Source organism: Typopeltis vanoorti, chromosome 20 (genome assembly GCF_054136105.1).
Source record: "Typopeltis vanoorti isolate ZY-2024b chromosome 20, IOZ_Tvanoo_1.0, whole genome shotgun sequence".
NCBI lineage: Eukaryota > Metazoa > Arthropoda > Arachnida > Uropygi > Thelyphonidae > Typopeltis > Typopeltis vanoorti.
Genome location: NC_143568.1, coordinates 33,881,069 through 33,897,126, shown reverse-complemented (window position 1 = coordinate 33,897,126; position 16,058 = coordinate 33,881,069). Strand labels below are relative to the sequence as shown.

Below are 16,058 nucleotides of genomic sequence, written 5' to 3'. Positions count from 1 at the left end.
CATTACCTTAATCCATCTCAGCTGTCACTGTATTATAAAACATGAGCAAGTTACTTAGGCATGACCTAACCTTCACAAAACCATGCTGTCTCCCCATACAGTAGCCCTTTTTCATCTATCCAGTCCTCTATTTTGCTCTTGACCAACTTCTCCAATACTTTCACAACATCTCCTGATATGCTGATCAGTGGGTAATTTGCTACATCAGTCTATAATCTAAAAAAGGGGAAAATAGTTCCTTTATGCAATGGAACTATTTTCCCCTCTTTTCATGTCCTCGGGACTAATCCAGAGCTGAGACTTAGATTAAACAATATGTTCAAGGGCACTGACAATTCCCTTGCCGTTTCACATAAAACTTGAGCTGATGTACCATCCAATCCCACAGCTGTATTCACATTAAAGTTCTTTAATATTCTATGTGCCTCCATTTCATTTACCTCAGTTCTCATATAAGCCTTTGGCTCTCTCATTTCTGCAATATCACCACCTGGATAATATACTCTTGCAAAGTGTTTACTTAGTAATTCTACTTTTTCATAATCTGCTTTTTGTCTTTTTTTTTTTTTTACCATATTAGTTACCCTTCTGGCCTGTGCCCTTTTCATATGCCTGCAGATCACCTTTCTCTTTAAATTCCCTCCACAATTGTTTCTTTTTTTGCAGCTCCAACTTGATGATGATATTCATCCATTTAACTCCCACTTGATTTACTCTCCTGACTCTAGGTATGCAGTCAGGGCCGCGCCATGCGGTTTTGCAGATTGTTCCCCGCACAAGGGCGCTTGAAGATGATGGGTGCCATTTCACCAAGAGAAATAATAAAAAATCTGTATATAAATTTTCTTATTCTTGAATTATATCGTACTATATAAATTACACAATTACAAATTATAGTTAATGCAATAAAAATAAAATCTAAAATCAGTCAAACTATTATGAATTCTTAATAATCTAACAATATTTTTAACTTAATACATCACCAGTTTTATTGTAATTTGTTTGAAGTGAAACGTTATCAATTTGTTACTACAGATTTTATTTAACAAAAACAAAAATGTTTGGTTACGAAGCATCAGATGAAACAACTCATGATCCTAAACAAAATTTTTAAAATAAATTTTTTCTTCTCGATTTTAGACACAACAATAACTTTAGTCACGGAAAGATTCATATTCTTAAAACAACATCGTGAGAACTTTAAAGTTAAAAGAGACATTAGCAAATTAAAAGATTGGAGTGATGAAGATTTAATGAAACATTGTAAAGATTTGCACTTAAAACTGAGCTACAATCAAGATTCCGGCAATCGCGATATTGATGGTATGACTTTATTTCAGGAATTAAAAACTTTGCAATGTTTTATTAAAAAAGAGTCAGCTCCTTGGGATTTTTTAATTATATGTATGAAAATAAATTAACCGACACGTTTCCAAATACTGCTATTGTAATGCGTATTTATTTAATATTACCAATATCCATAGCATCAGGGGAAAGAAGTTTTTCAAAACTGAAACTAATAAAAAATTATTTGCGGTCAACAATGTCTGGATAGCGTCTAACGGATTTATCAGTTATATCAATTGAAAATAATATTATGGATTCATTAGACATTAAAGATATTATTAAAAATTTTGTGGCAGCTATAGCAAGACAGATAAATATGTAAAATAAATCTACATTTATCCTAATTGTTATATAGTTAAAAGCATATTTCCAAATTATCTTTGTTATGTAATAATATTTCTTTTTATATTAAAATAAAAGTAATTTTTGTTTACATATATATATTCTGTTGTATTTATATATCAAAGAAATAAACATTTGAAAATCTTTATTATCAAAAATTCCGTATTAATGAATTTTAGTGATTATAATGTTCTACTATTGTTAAATAAAATTTATTTTTATATATGCATATAAACTGTTTTGTACTTTTAACAAAGTAAAATTTTTTGCAAACATTTTTCATGGAAACTTATTTTATGGGGCGCTGAAAAAGTTTTGCACAAGGGTGCCTCCTGCTCATGGTGTGGCACTGTATGCAGTCTGCCATTATTCCCTTTATTCCCATGCACTATCAGCATCCAGCTCTTGCAGTTTTACTTGCCATGGTGCTGATCTAAGCAATCTCCTAAACTTGTCATACTTACTAGCCCTGTAATTCCACATGTACCCCATCTTAACTGAAAATACCATATATTTGGCCACCTCCCAGGTCAAGACCATATGACCACTCTCACCAATTGGTGGTAACGTGGTCATATTCATTATAGACAACTTCTCAGTTGCAATTACTAGATCGAGCACTCTTGCACCCCTAGTATATCCATTACATGCTGTCTCAGGTAATTATCCCTTAGTAACTGCATAAAATCCATTTCCTTCCTTCGATGTGTCTTCTCCTCCTTCCAATCCATGTTCCCATGGTTGAAATCCCCCATAATAATTACCTGTCCTCCACTCATTGTCTATTTGCAGATGCATATTATCTTCATCTTTTCCATCTCCTGGTCTATAGCAGCATCCAACTTATATTTTGTTCTGCTGACCTCAATCTCACACCAGATAGCCTGAATACTATTTTCACCGGCCTGCAGTTGAACTTCTACTCTCTTCGGTTGCAATTCATCAGCTATCATCAATAACACTCCTCTCTCCCCATTCTCTCTCTATCCTCTCTGAATACACTATACCCTTCACATTCTATCCCACTAATTATATCATTTCTGTTAGCCATGTTTCACTAATGCCAATAACCTTTGGCTAGGATGAGCCAACCAATGCCAAATATTCCTCCTCCTTGTTCTGAATGCTCTTGGCATTAGTGCACATAACGTGCCAAAGTCCCTTAGGCCCACCACTATCCTGATGCTTTATACTAACTATCCCATTCTGGATTGTTACCAGTGGTACTAACTCAGGCATATTATACACATTCTTACACCCAACTTCCTCACTGATGTCTGCATATTCACCCAACAGATTACTTACCCAACCCCCCTTAAAAGCTCTAGTTTCCTTGATTCTGAACATGCACTTTCACTTATTTCAACAACACTTTTTCCAGTCTCCAAACACCAGACAAAATTCAGATTCAGACCATCCTTCGTGTATAAGTCCTTTCACCTGTCAAATTCACTCCACACATCCACAAACTCCACTCTTCCTGCATTACCTATGCATTGAGTCATTCGCTATTATGCCCTCCCTCTCAGCTGTCCTCTTTCATACCATGGCAGCAGACTCTTAACTCTCTCACTCTTTTCTTTTTCTACTTACAGTAATTCCTTGATGCCTTCTCTCATGACATACTTTTCTCCTTTCAAATCATTCGTTCCAGCCACTACAATAATTTCTTTCATCTTATTTGTGCTCTAATGGCCTCACTAACATCATCAGTTTTTGCACCAGGAAAGTACAATTTTGTCAAACTCTCATCGATCACACCTTTTATGATTGAATTGCCATACAAATACTCCTTGAATTTTAATTTTCTCTTGTTCAAGTCCTCATTTCAAGCTTTCATCCAGACATCTGCATGACCTAGTTGGACTGGTTATAGATCTCTGTTTGTATCTAAATTTGTATTCTTTGAATAAAAGCTTTTTTTGTTTTTTTTTTATTATTGTGATACATGGAAATGTTAGCAAATACAATAAGTATGAGTTATGTATGAGCTGCATGTACGAATTTCTTTCTCTGGAAATTAATTTTTATTGATAATGGTTTTAACTAAAAATTTATAAATAATATGAATGTAATAATTACTGAAAAAAATAATTGGCTACATCACAAATGAAAATATTTGTATCTGGAAGAGAATATGTTAAAAAAATACTGTTCATATTGGAAAATTTGTTTGTTAGCCTTTTTCTGAATGACAGGATAATGATTCTTTCAGTTATTTTCAGATTTTTTCATAGCTTAAAGAGCAGGGAAGCATTTGTTTCTTCTACTTTATTTTTTTATCAATTTTTCTGTTCTATAAGAAAAATTCTTTACTTGTATAGGATGGACTTGTGCGTAACAACATGGAAAAACTTACCTTTTATGCTCTGTCATCACCCGAGAAATTGGATCGTATTGGAGAATATTTAGCATGGAAAGTGTCACGTGATATTTCACGCCATAGAAATGGGTGCGTATTTTGTCAATATTATCTCAATTATTCTTGTAGATAAACTTATATGTTGGTTATACATGTCTTTAAATTTTTCAGGAAATGACGATGTATACTAAAATATTAATTAAAAACTTTAATCAATACTTCCTTTATTTTGGCAATGTTGCATTGCCATCTTCTGGGATCACAAAACTATGATATATGCACGCAGGCACTAGCAATGAGCAAATGAGGCTGAAGAAGGCAACTGAAGTCGGTCCTAGAGTCCTAAAGGTGCCCCCTTAGTGGACTAAATTGGGTGTCTTGGCTGTTGGTCTGATGTTCTTAGGATGCAAGCTTCTCAAATCTGGGGCAGTCTCATGCACCCAAATTTGTTGAGGGTTGCGAAGTTTTTTAGAGCTGAGGCTGATTCCAGGAATAATCATTCATACTTATATTTGCTGTGGTGTAGTAAAGTGGCTTTCTTCCAGCATATTCTGTGGTGGGCATCTAGTGCATGGTCAGCAAGTCCTGAGTGGCTGTATTGGTGAAACTGGATATAGTCTCTGTGTTCGGATATCCTGATATTAGCTGTCCTGCCTGTTTGGCTGTAGTAGGACAGTTTGCAACTGCAAGACCTAGTATAATCCAGGCAGGTCTAGGGGAAGTGGCTGGTCTTTGGTGGAGCAGATAAAGGATGCCAATTTCTTATATGGGTCATTGTGGTTAACTGATTTTAATATTTTCTGGATTTTTTGAGGATTGTAGCCATTGGCTAAGAAGGTGTTAAGGATATGGTTAAGTTCAGTAGTTAGGACAGTTTTATCTGAACAGATTAATATAGCCCTGTTATATAAGGTTTTTATAATCCCATATTGTTGTGTGTGTGGGGGGGAACGTGATTGCTGGTGAATATGTCTACCTGCATGGGTTGGTTTTCTGTAAACAGAGAAAGCCAGAGATCCATCAGGCTGGTGTGTCATCAGAATGTCTAGGAATGGGAGACTTTTGTTTTCCTTTTCTAAGATGAACTGGATTCTGGGGTGTTGATTGTTTGTGGAGTGTATCCAAGCCATGTGGCCAAATAGCGAACACATCATCCACATAGGGTATCCAAACAGTGGATTTTTGTGGTGCTGAGTTTAAGATTTTTTCTTCAAAGGTCTCCATAAAGAAGTTGGACAGGGGTGGAGAGAGTGGAGAACACATGGCTGTCTGCTCTGTCTGTTTGTTGAATTTTCCTTGCCAAACAAAGTAGCCTGAGTTCATGGTGAACTGAAATAGGGCTGAAATCAGGACGAAGTTTGGCTTGGATGAGATCTAAGTATCTTTGAGTGGGACATTTATGAATAAGGAGGAGATATCAGAACTGACCATTATGTCAGTGTGTTGGAGTGAGAGGTTTTCTATACTGGCTTTAAAGTGGACAGAGTTTTTTTGTGTGAAGATGTGTTGCCAGTATAATGTGTGAGCACTTTGGCTAAATGTTTGGCTAATTTGTATGTGGGGGGAATCAGTGCCATCCACAATGGGATGTAATGGCATATATTCTGCTTATGGATTTTTGGCCATCCATATCGGGGGGGGGGGGGGTAGAGTTGAAAGATTTTAGTCTGCTAGTCATTTCCATAGGCCAAGAAGTAACCTTCCTAAGGAGTCTTTGGAGTGTTCTGATTTGGGAGCTGGTGGGATCATATTCTATAGGGAGGTAGGTAGACCGATCTAACAGTAAAGAGGTAAGCTTACCTGTGTAGTTGGTTTAGTTGAGAACCACAGTGGCATTTCCATTATCTGCTTTAGTGATTATTATTTTGCTGTTGTTTTTCATTTCAAAAAAGGAAAACAACAACAGTCTCCCTCCTTTCCTAGACACTCTGATTACATGCCAGCCTGATAGATTCCTGGCTTTCTCTTTTCATGAATTTGATGATGATCTATTTCTCTTGGACATTTTTTTTTTTTTTTGTGGGAGGGGTGAGGGGAGGGAGGGAGTTGTATATGATGAGATGAAATTAAATTTGTTATTTTTGATTATCTCTGTGTATTTTGTAGATTTTGTTGGATCTTTCTACACTTTGTCCTTTACTGAGAAAGTATAGAATTAAGACTGTAAAGCTGCAATTCTACTTTACTTTACTTTCTCTAAAAAATCTTAACTTCTATTTAACTAGGTAAGAAATGAGGTTCTAGTTTTAAGTCCTACTAATATTTGTTTTGTTCTGCTGCACTTAAGCATTTAGTTTTTTTCAAATTAGATTTGTGAAATTTGAAAGATTGGGATTAATCTTGGGACATTTTAGTTATGGATTTGAACGCCTTTTTCACTTTATCTTTGATTCATGTTTTCTTTGTATTTCTGCTTATTGCCCTCTCTGGAAGAACTTGAAAATTGGCTTTGCTAATTCCTCCCACAATCTGTTTTTATTGGTGCCAATATTGTTTTAGGTATTGTAGCTCCTCCTTTTAAGGAACATGACTTGTTTCCTGTTTTTATCTTATTTTTATATTCCATACAGGAAAAGGAAGGTCATTTTTTTTCTCTTATTTTGTTATGCCACACTGTTACAACCATAATGCTACTTGTAAACCAACTGTAAAATTCTTCTTCTTATTATTATTATTACACCCTCCATGGAGTCGACAGACTCATTGTGGGAGGTTCATTCAACTGACAACATATTTATCATATAGAATCTTAAAAGCCTTAACACTTCTTGAATTAACAACACATTCTAATAATGCATTCCATTCACTGACAATTCTCCATGTAAAAAATATACTCCTCACACCCTTCTGCACCACATTTTTACATAACTTCCAGGAATGACCTCTGGTTTTTCCCCTCTCACCTTTTACTCTGTTCATAATCCTCTCTGGATTAATCTGGTAAAATCCTCTCACTAATTTAAACATCTCTATCATATCACCTGTCTTCCTCCTATTCACCAAACTCCACAATCCACATTTCTTCAACCTCTCTCCATAGCCAGCATTCCAGACTCCTGATATTGTCCTGATTACCACATGATAAGTTGTGTACAAGCTGCAAAGGATGGGAATAGATAGTATATTGGTTAGATGGATAAGAGATTGGCTCTCTGAACGATACCAGCAAGTTGTGTATGATGGAGCAGTGTCTCAAAAAAGAAAGATAACCAGTGGCATGTCCCAGGGTTATGTTCTTGGGCCCCCGCTGTTTAACTCGTTCGTAAATGATATATCATGTGGCCTGACTAGGGATCTTCAGTAATTTGCTGATGATGCAAAGTTGGGAAGAATTATAAGTAGCACTACTGATGCTGAATCCCTTCTGGAAGATTTGAATAGATTTTTTACTGGGACAAAAGAGTGGGGGGGTTGTAGTTTTAATATCAATAAGTGCAAGGTGTTGCATTTTGAAGTGCAGAGATATAAGACTGTGTACTATATTGATGGTGCTGTAATGGAGGAAGTAGATGAGATTAGAGATTTAGGAGTGATGGTTGATTGACAGCAGAATGAAGTTTAGAGGATATATTGCTAGTGTTGCAAAGGTTGCACATTGTAGTGCTGCTATGATAAGTAGTCTAACATGAAAGATAAGAAAGTGGTTGTGCCACTGTATAAGGCACTGGTCAGATAATACTTGGACTGTTGTGCTCAGATCTGATCACAACAGTCCACTTGTCTCTGGAGAGGGTCCAGAGACAAGTGGACTGTTGTGATCAGATCTGAGCACAACAGTCCAAGTATTATCTGACCAGTGCCTTATACAGTGGCACAACCACTTTCTTATCTTTCATGTTAGACTACTTATCATAGCAACACTACAATGTGCAACCTTTGCAACACTAGCAATATATCCTCTAAACTTCATTCTGCTGTCAATCAACCATCACTCCTAAATCTCTAATCTCATCTACTTCCTCCATTACAGCACCATCAATATAGTACACAGTCTTATATCTCTGCACTTCAAAATGCAACACCTTGCACTTATTGATATTAAAACTACAACCCCCCCACTCTTTTGTCCCAGTAAAAAATCTATTCAAATCTTCCAGAAGGGATTCAGCATCAGTAGTGCTACTTATAATTCTTCCCAACTTTGCATCATCAGCAAATTACTGAAGATCCCTAGTCAGGCCACATGATATATCATTTACGAACGAGTTAAACAGCGGGGGCCCAAGAACATAACCCTGGGACATGCCACTGGTTATCTTTCTTTTTTGAGACACTGCTCCATCATACACAACTTGCTGGTATCGTTCAGAGAGCCAATCTCTTATCCATCTAACCAATATACTATCTATTCCCATCCTTTGCAGCTTGTACACAACTTATCATGTGGTAATCTATCAAACACTTTTGCCAAGTCTAAGAATATCACTGTATATGATATGTTACTGAAATTGACCTACCCTTTACAAATCCATGATGACCATCAACCCAATCCTATTCCTTACCAATTTCTCCAACATCTTGCCAACTGCAATTATACAGACTAGCCTATAGTTGCAGACTTCTGTCTTAGAACCATGCTTGTTGAGTGGTACTATTTTGTCTTCTTTACATTCTGTAGGGAACCCTACCCACTGCAAGACTTTCATTAAATAACCAGGTCAAGGGCATAAGAATACGTGGTGATATGTCATCTATTCCCACAGCCTTATTCACATTTTACCCAACCAACATCTTATACACCTCTGTTTCTTTCACTTCCAATTCTCCTAATACTTGCCTCTCTTCTATATATTGCACCGGGATCATTTATACCAGTATGATATACACTGATATGAAGTGCTCGTTCAATAATTGCACTATATCCTTTACAGCTGTTAGTCTGCTGCCATGACTATCCACCAATGTTAGTCTGCCATAATTTTTCTTCCTCTTGCTTGCCATGTAGTGGAAAAAAGTCCCTGGAGTTAACCTTGGCCTGACCAGCCAATCTTTCTGCATTTTATACTTTTCATGGGTCTGATCACCACCAACTGTCTTATATCTCCTCCATAACATTTTCTTTTCCAGCAAAGCTTGCTTGATTTTGCTGTTCATCTATTTCACTCCCACTCTATTTACTTGCTTAACCCTCAGTATGCAGTCATAAATTGCTTTTGTCAGATACTGTGTTGCGAGTTTCTATTCATTGTCAACATCTTTTCTGCTCAGCTCATCTACCCAAGTACCGATGCTAACTGACTACAGAGCTTCCTATAATTACCTGCTTTATACTTCCACATGTATCCATTTTTGGCAGTGACCTTTTCTTGTTTCATCACTTCCCAAACAAGTACCTCAAGATCACTCTCACTGACCGGCAGCAGTGTCAACACTCCATTAACAACTACATCTTGTGAAGTTATCACCAAATCCAAAACATTAAAGCCTCTAATTGCTTCAATCATGTGCTGCTTAAGATGCTTATCTCTCAGAAATTCCACAAACTTGCCGTCCTTGTTCTGATACGCTGTCTCCTTGCATTCGATATTCCTGTAATTAAAGTCTCCCATCAGGATCACCTTCTTTTTATATGCCCAACTAATTTGCCTAAACATTTCACAATCAGTATTCTCAGCATTCCCTGGCCTATAATAGCATTGTATGAGATATATTAATCTGCTTATTTCAACTTCACACCACACAGATTCAAAAATCTGTGCATGCACTATCAACTTCCACACTTTGTGGACACAATTCCTCTACAATCATTAACAGCACTCTCCCCTCTCATTTCACATCTCTATCCTTCCTGGAAATTATATATCCTTCTAATTCTATTCCCAACATCACATCCTCCTCAGACAAAAAATTTTCAATTTTTCCTTATTCCAATTACTTTTGTGCATAACGCCTCAATCAATGCCACAAACTCAACTATCTTGTTTCGAATATGCCTTATATTTGTGTATAAACATAACAATTGCTGTGTGTTTGAGGCCATTCTACCAGCACCAACATTCTCTATTCTAGCTGCTATGTACATCTCTCTTCGGTTTTACCACTCTCTGATTGTGACTATGATTTCCATTCTTACTTTCTCATCCTCACCTTTATGCATTCCATAACCTTATGCTGCCGCAACCACATCTTCAACCTCATATCCATCTTCCTCCTCTGTCCAATATGTTGATTTGTGCTATCCTGTTCCACAGGTAGACTCTGATCATTTTCTAATTAACTTCTTAACTTTGTGACTTCTCAGAAAACAATAGCTTTTCTAAATGCCCATCACAAATGTAATCCATCAGCTTTATACCATTTGAACTTCCCTTCAAATTCACTCCACAGATTTGCAAATCGAATCCCTTTGCCTCACACAACTCAGCCATCTTACTATTCATTATCTATGCTCTCCTTCCCAATTCACTGTTATCATATCTGGGCCACATGCCTATGACTTTCCCAACAACACTATTCTTCTTTACCTGCTGCAACAACTTCCTTAAGTTTCTATCAACATTCTTCTTCTCCCCAACTAAGTCATTTGTGCCCATGACTACCATTAATTTTGACACTCAGTATTTCCTTTTCCACAACACATCAGTTATTTGCTTTATTGTTCCACCAGGAAAGCATGGTTTGTGCACTTTATTAGTTATCACAACTCTAATGATCGAGTCCTCATACACTGATATACGACTATCCTTGGATTCATTCTTTATAAGATTAACTTCCTCCTTATCCTTATCTTCAGCCAATCATCTCTCCTTTAGTCATTTAATATCCTCTTCCAGATGTTTCATATTGCTTTTCATTTTCACTAACTCCTGCTGAAGCTCTTCTACTATGGTCCTATGTTTACTCTGATTTCTAATCGCTCTAATCTATCAAGACACTTTTGACATATGTTAATGCTTTCCTTCTTCTCATTTACCCAAACAGCCCACAGATCTTTCACATTTTTTGTGCATACATATAGCAGTTTTCACAATGCATCCACTGTGAAACATTGAAACTTCTGTTCGTTCATACAGAAGCTGCTAACGTACGTTTCTTTATGGATGCCATCTTTAGATGCTGAAGTGGTACAACAAACAAGTAGCAAAACACAATATAAACAATAAAAAATTTCAGCAACACCACCACAACTGAAGGACACTTGTCAAATTGAAAAAAGTGCAGCACAATTTGTGATAAAATGTCACACTATACACTAATTAAAGACACTTTTTTTAACACAGCTCAAAACTATTGCTATGTTCGCTTGCGATACTAGTGCCACCTACTTATAAAACATATTCACCTCCAAGATTCCCCTCCACCAGTCTACCCTGAGGTATACCAAATGTAGTGCACCTGTAACTTATTTGTAAAACTGGATTCACAATTCCACTCTGTACAAATAGAACATAAAGGATATCAAATGTAACAGTTTTGGTAAATTGGGCTTCTCTTAACACCCTACACCCAAATCAATTGAAAGGGAACCTGTTTCTTATCATACGAAAACTTGTTATAAAAGCAAATCTAAGGAAGCCTGTGAAATTTTGATTAACCATCCTAATCTAAACAGTAATGGTTACCTAAAAATAAGAATATGGATGGCACACATTTCAGCTCACATAACTTCTGTTTTGAGTTCTTTAGCAAACCCTAACTTCAGGACTCTAAGCAATAATTTCAGCTCTTCTTTCATATATTGGTCATCATAAATACTGTTTTAGTTTGAATTATCTGTGAGTGATCTGTAGCCTAACTTTTTTTAATTTATCTTTTAGTAATCCTCATTGACCAGAGGTCAGGGCAATAGTGTTAACAGTTGACCAAATTACTGTGATTTTAACTTATGTATATTTCAGTGTATGTTTCATTTAGCAGTTTTTCAAGGTAATTACTCATACTTCAAGGATATCTTTTTCTCCTGTTTTCATGTCACCTTTATCATCTCTAATTCCTTTTACAGCACTCTTTCCTCCATTTCTGAGCTTTTTCAACAAGCTCCAGAATATCTTGCTACTTTCTTGATATTTATTTTCCATGTTCTTGCCAAAATCCTCCCATGATTTTTGTTTAGCCAATTTTACATAGTTTTTAGCTTTCTTACATTTGTCTCTGTATTCTCTAAGAGCACACACTGACTTATTTGCCAGGAACGTTTGATATGCTTTCTTCTTTTCCTTCACTGCCTCTTTAACTTCCTGTGTCCACCATGGAGTTCTGATTTTTCTATCCTTACAGACAACCTCACCACATGCCTCTCTGGCTGAATCAATCAATGTTTTCTTCAGGGCTTGCCACTGAATCTCCAAAGTTTGGTTCCTGCTCTCAAATTCTTTCATTTTTTGTTGAATAATATTTGTGTATTTTAGTCTACAGTTCACATCTGAGAGTTGCTCAGCTTTTATTCTCTTTAAATTCTTAGACTCTGCAACCGTATCGAGGATAAGGTGGTTAGCCCTGAAATTCAAATTTTATCCTGCTCAGGACTAAATGGTGATCACTTCCAATTTCAAATCCTCTCTACACTAGTGTCCTGCACCAGTGGGAAAACATCACTATCAACAATAACATAGTCAGTGAGACTTTTCTTATTCCTTGCCTCTTCTCTCCATGTGAATTTGTGCACATTTTTATGTTGGAATGTTGTGTTAGTAATAACCAGTCCATGTCCTGAGCAGAAATCCAACAGGTATTTGCCATTATTATTAGCTTTGCTCTTTTCTCCAAATTTTCCCAAATTATATTTGTATGTCTGACAATCATTTCCTGCTCTGCTATTTAGATCCCCAAAAAGCACCAACTTTTCCTTTTTCATTGTGTCAGTTGCTTTCTCTAAAGTCTCAAAAAATTCCTCCACTTCTACCTTAGTAGAACCTTCTGTGGAATCATAGGCACAAATAAGTGTCATTGTCCAGTTCCTCATTCTCATATTTGCCCACATCACTCTACTTGAGACTGCCTGCCATTCAAGAAGATTAGCCTCATATTTAGTGCTGAATACTATGGCTACTCCTTCTTTTCCTTGATTGTCATTGCCTGAATATAACATTTTGTATTTATTGCTCAGAAAGATCTCACCAGTTTTTGTCTTTTTTGTTTCAGTCACCCCTATTGTGTCGATCTGGTACTTATCTAATTCCTCAGCTAGCTCCATTTCTTTGCCATTCAGGCTTCTTATGTTGATAGTACCGATCTTTAATTCTGGTGATGTTGATTTTGGGTGTGTTTTCAGATTTGTTTTAGTAGCCGACTTTTCGCTGTTCACCCTGGTTCCCTGGCGGAAACAATGGGGGGCCTTGTTTAACTGGGCAATTTCCCAGCCGGCATGAAATTCTGTCATGTTGTACCATCATTTGAAATTTTGGTTTAAGCCAATAAGAATACAATTTGGTCTGCTAAATCCCAAATTGCCAGCCTATCCTCTTCCGTTCAGTATCCAGGTAGATACCTAATGTCCAATCCTCACGAGAAGGTGAGGATTGGACATTATGTCAGAATCCCTGGTAGGTTCTCCGCATTCCTTTGAATGCTATGTGGAGTTCTCCTCTCAGTTATATAGCTTTGACCCTTAAGCACCCCTCTTTCTCTTGTGGACATTTTTTTAAAATCACCTTAACTCATGAAAAAATTTCTGCTGTTTTTATTTTATTTCATTTTCTGGAACTGCAACATTGGCAAAATTTTTGAATGTTTCCATTGTTAATGTATGTCATCTGCATAACTGATTATTTTGCATTCTGATTTATAACCTCTTTTACTTCAGCTGTTTCTGGTGCATGCACTAGAAATATGTACATACCACCATATTATATCAAGTATATCACCATATTATAATTATATGATTATATAATGTATCTAATTACTAACACTTGCCATATTCAGTCTCATTATACAGCCTGAGGAAAGGATGCATTATGAGATAAAAATGAGCTACTTTATGTGAAGTCATCTGCTCACTATATATGACTAGCACAGTCATGAAGATGATTTTCATGCAAACAAAATTGCAAAAACAAAATAGAGAATGAAAACAAGAATATAATTTCATATCATCGTAATATAGTAGCATATAATATAAAAATGAAAGTATTTGTCATTATACTACAAAGAGTATCAAATGCTAATAACAAGACATGACTATTATTATTTACTTTACTTAATCCTCCCTCTTCTACCTTTTAATGTTGTCGAGTTTATTCTTAGACTTTGCAACCACAACCGTATCGAGGATAAGGTGTTAGCCCTATGCCTCCTGGTGTGTTTTATGTCTGTAGATGTGTGTGTGTTCACTGGGCTGGTTTGCCTGTTCTGAGGATGAAAAACCCAAATTTCCGGGTGGGGAAAAAACCCCTACCTCTGTATGAGACTGGCTAACTCACCTTTTGTCAAAAGTGACCAGATAAAGGTTCCTCATGTCACTGACAGGAATCGAACCCAGGTCTTTCAAAGAACTTCGTCTATAATGACTGAGCTACAGAGGCTCATTATTATTTTCACTGTCTGTAAATCTGACACAAGCAATTTAATAATTAAAGAGTTAAGCTAGTAAATAGAGTAGGAGTGAAATAAAGCAAGCTGTATGGGAAAAGAAAATGTTACATAGAAGATACAAAACAATTTGTGCTGATCAGATTCATTAAGAGTATAAAGTACAAGCTAGTCAACTAACAAGCATTCTGGTAAAGAAAGAAAAGGTGCATTATGAGAGGCGATTGGCTAATAAGGCCAATGCTAATTCAAGAAAAGTTTTCCACTATATGGAAACTTCTTCTTCTTGCTTGCCATATAGCATGCAAGAAGAAGAATAATTATGGTAGGTTGACACTAGTGCATAGTCATGGCAGCAGAGTCGCTGTTGCAAAGGATATGATGGAATTATTGAATGAGCACTTCATCACTGCGTATCATACTGATGTAAATTATGTTGCACAATATGTAGAGGAGAGACAAATATTAGAAGAATGGGAAGTGAAAGAATCAGAGATGCATCATGTGGTGATTGAGTTATATGTTAACCAGGCTGTAGGAATGGATGGCATATTGCCACATAGACTTTAAGGAATGTGCACATCAGTTAGCTATATCCTTGACTAGGCTGTTTAATGATTTAATGTTTCAAGTCTTGCAGTACGGAAGGTTTACAAGGAGTGGAAAGAAAGCAAAATAGTACCTTTCCACAAGCATGGTTACAGAAGTTGCCAACCAGTCAATATAACTGTGGTTGTAATCAAGGTGTTGGAGAGATTGGTTACGAATGGAATACAATATTCGGTTGATGGACATAATATTCTTTATGATGGTTAGCATGGATTTGTAAAGTGTAAGTCTTGTTTTAGCAATTTATTTGCATTTTATGACAAGGTGATGAGTGTGTTAGATAATGGAGAATCATATACATTGATATCCTTGGATTTGCAAAAGCGTTTGATAGATTGCCACATAATAAGTAGATATACAAGCTACAGAGAATGGAAATGGATAGTATATTGGAGGGTAAGCAGTGGCATGCCCCAGGGCTCTGTTCTTGGACACCTTACTATTTAACTTGTTTGTAAATGGTATACAAGGGTGGTCTGAAAAGTTCTCAGCCTCGACCATAGACAGCAACACTATCGGCAAGAGATTTTTTTTTCTAGGTTGGTACATCTGTCATAAGCATCCATGTGAAATTGCAAGTCATTCTATCAAGCAGTTTGTTTTATACAGCTGTCTGAAGCAAAAGTGTTGTCTGTATCCCTTGAAATGGATAAAAAAACTTCCCAAACCTCAACAAATTTAGGCGCATGAGATTGCCCCAAATTTAGAAAGCTTGCATCCTAAGAACATCAGCCCAACAGCAAAGCCAACCCAATTTAGCACACTAGGGGGAACCTTTAGAACTCTAGACTGACTTCTGTTCCCTTCTTCAGCCTCATGCTCGTTAGTGCCTGTGTGCACATATAATAGTTTTTGTGATCCCAGAAGATGAAATGTAACATTGCCGAAATATAGGAAGTATTGATTAAAGTTTTTTAATTAATATTTTAGT

The 16,058-nt window shown here is 36.5% G+C and overlaps 1 protein-coding gene across 2 annotated transcripts in view; it reads left to right on the top strand.

Moving 5' to 3' along the window:
* Nucleotides 1-16,058, top strand: part of stmA (Protein EFR3 homolog stmA) — a 382,799-nt gene that overhangs the window by 72,614 nt on the left and 294,127 nt on the right. For both annotated transcript variants that reach the window (XM_090409773.1, XM_090409772.1), the window contains exon 3: nt 4,014-4,141. In XM_090409773.1, coding sequence (XP_090265899.1) covers nt 4,014-4,141 — 128 coding nt within the window. The remainder of the gene's footprint in view (nt 1-4,013; nt 4,142-16,058) is intronic.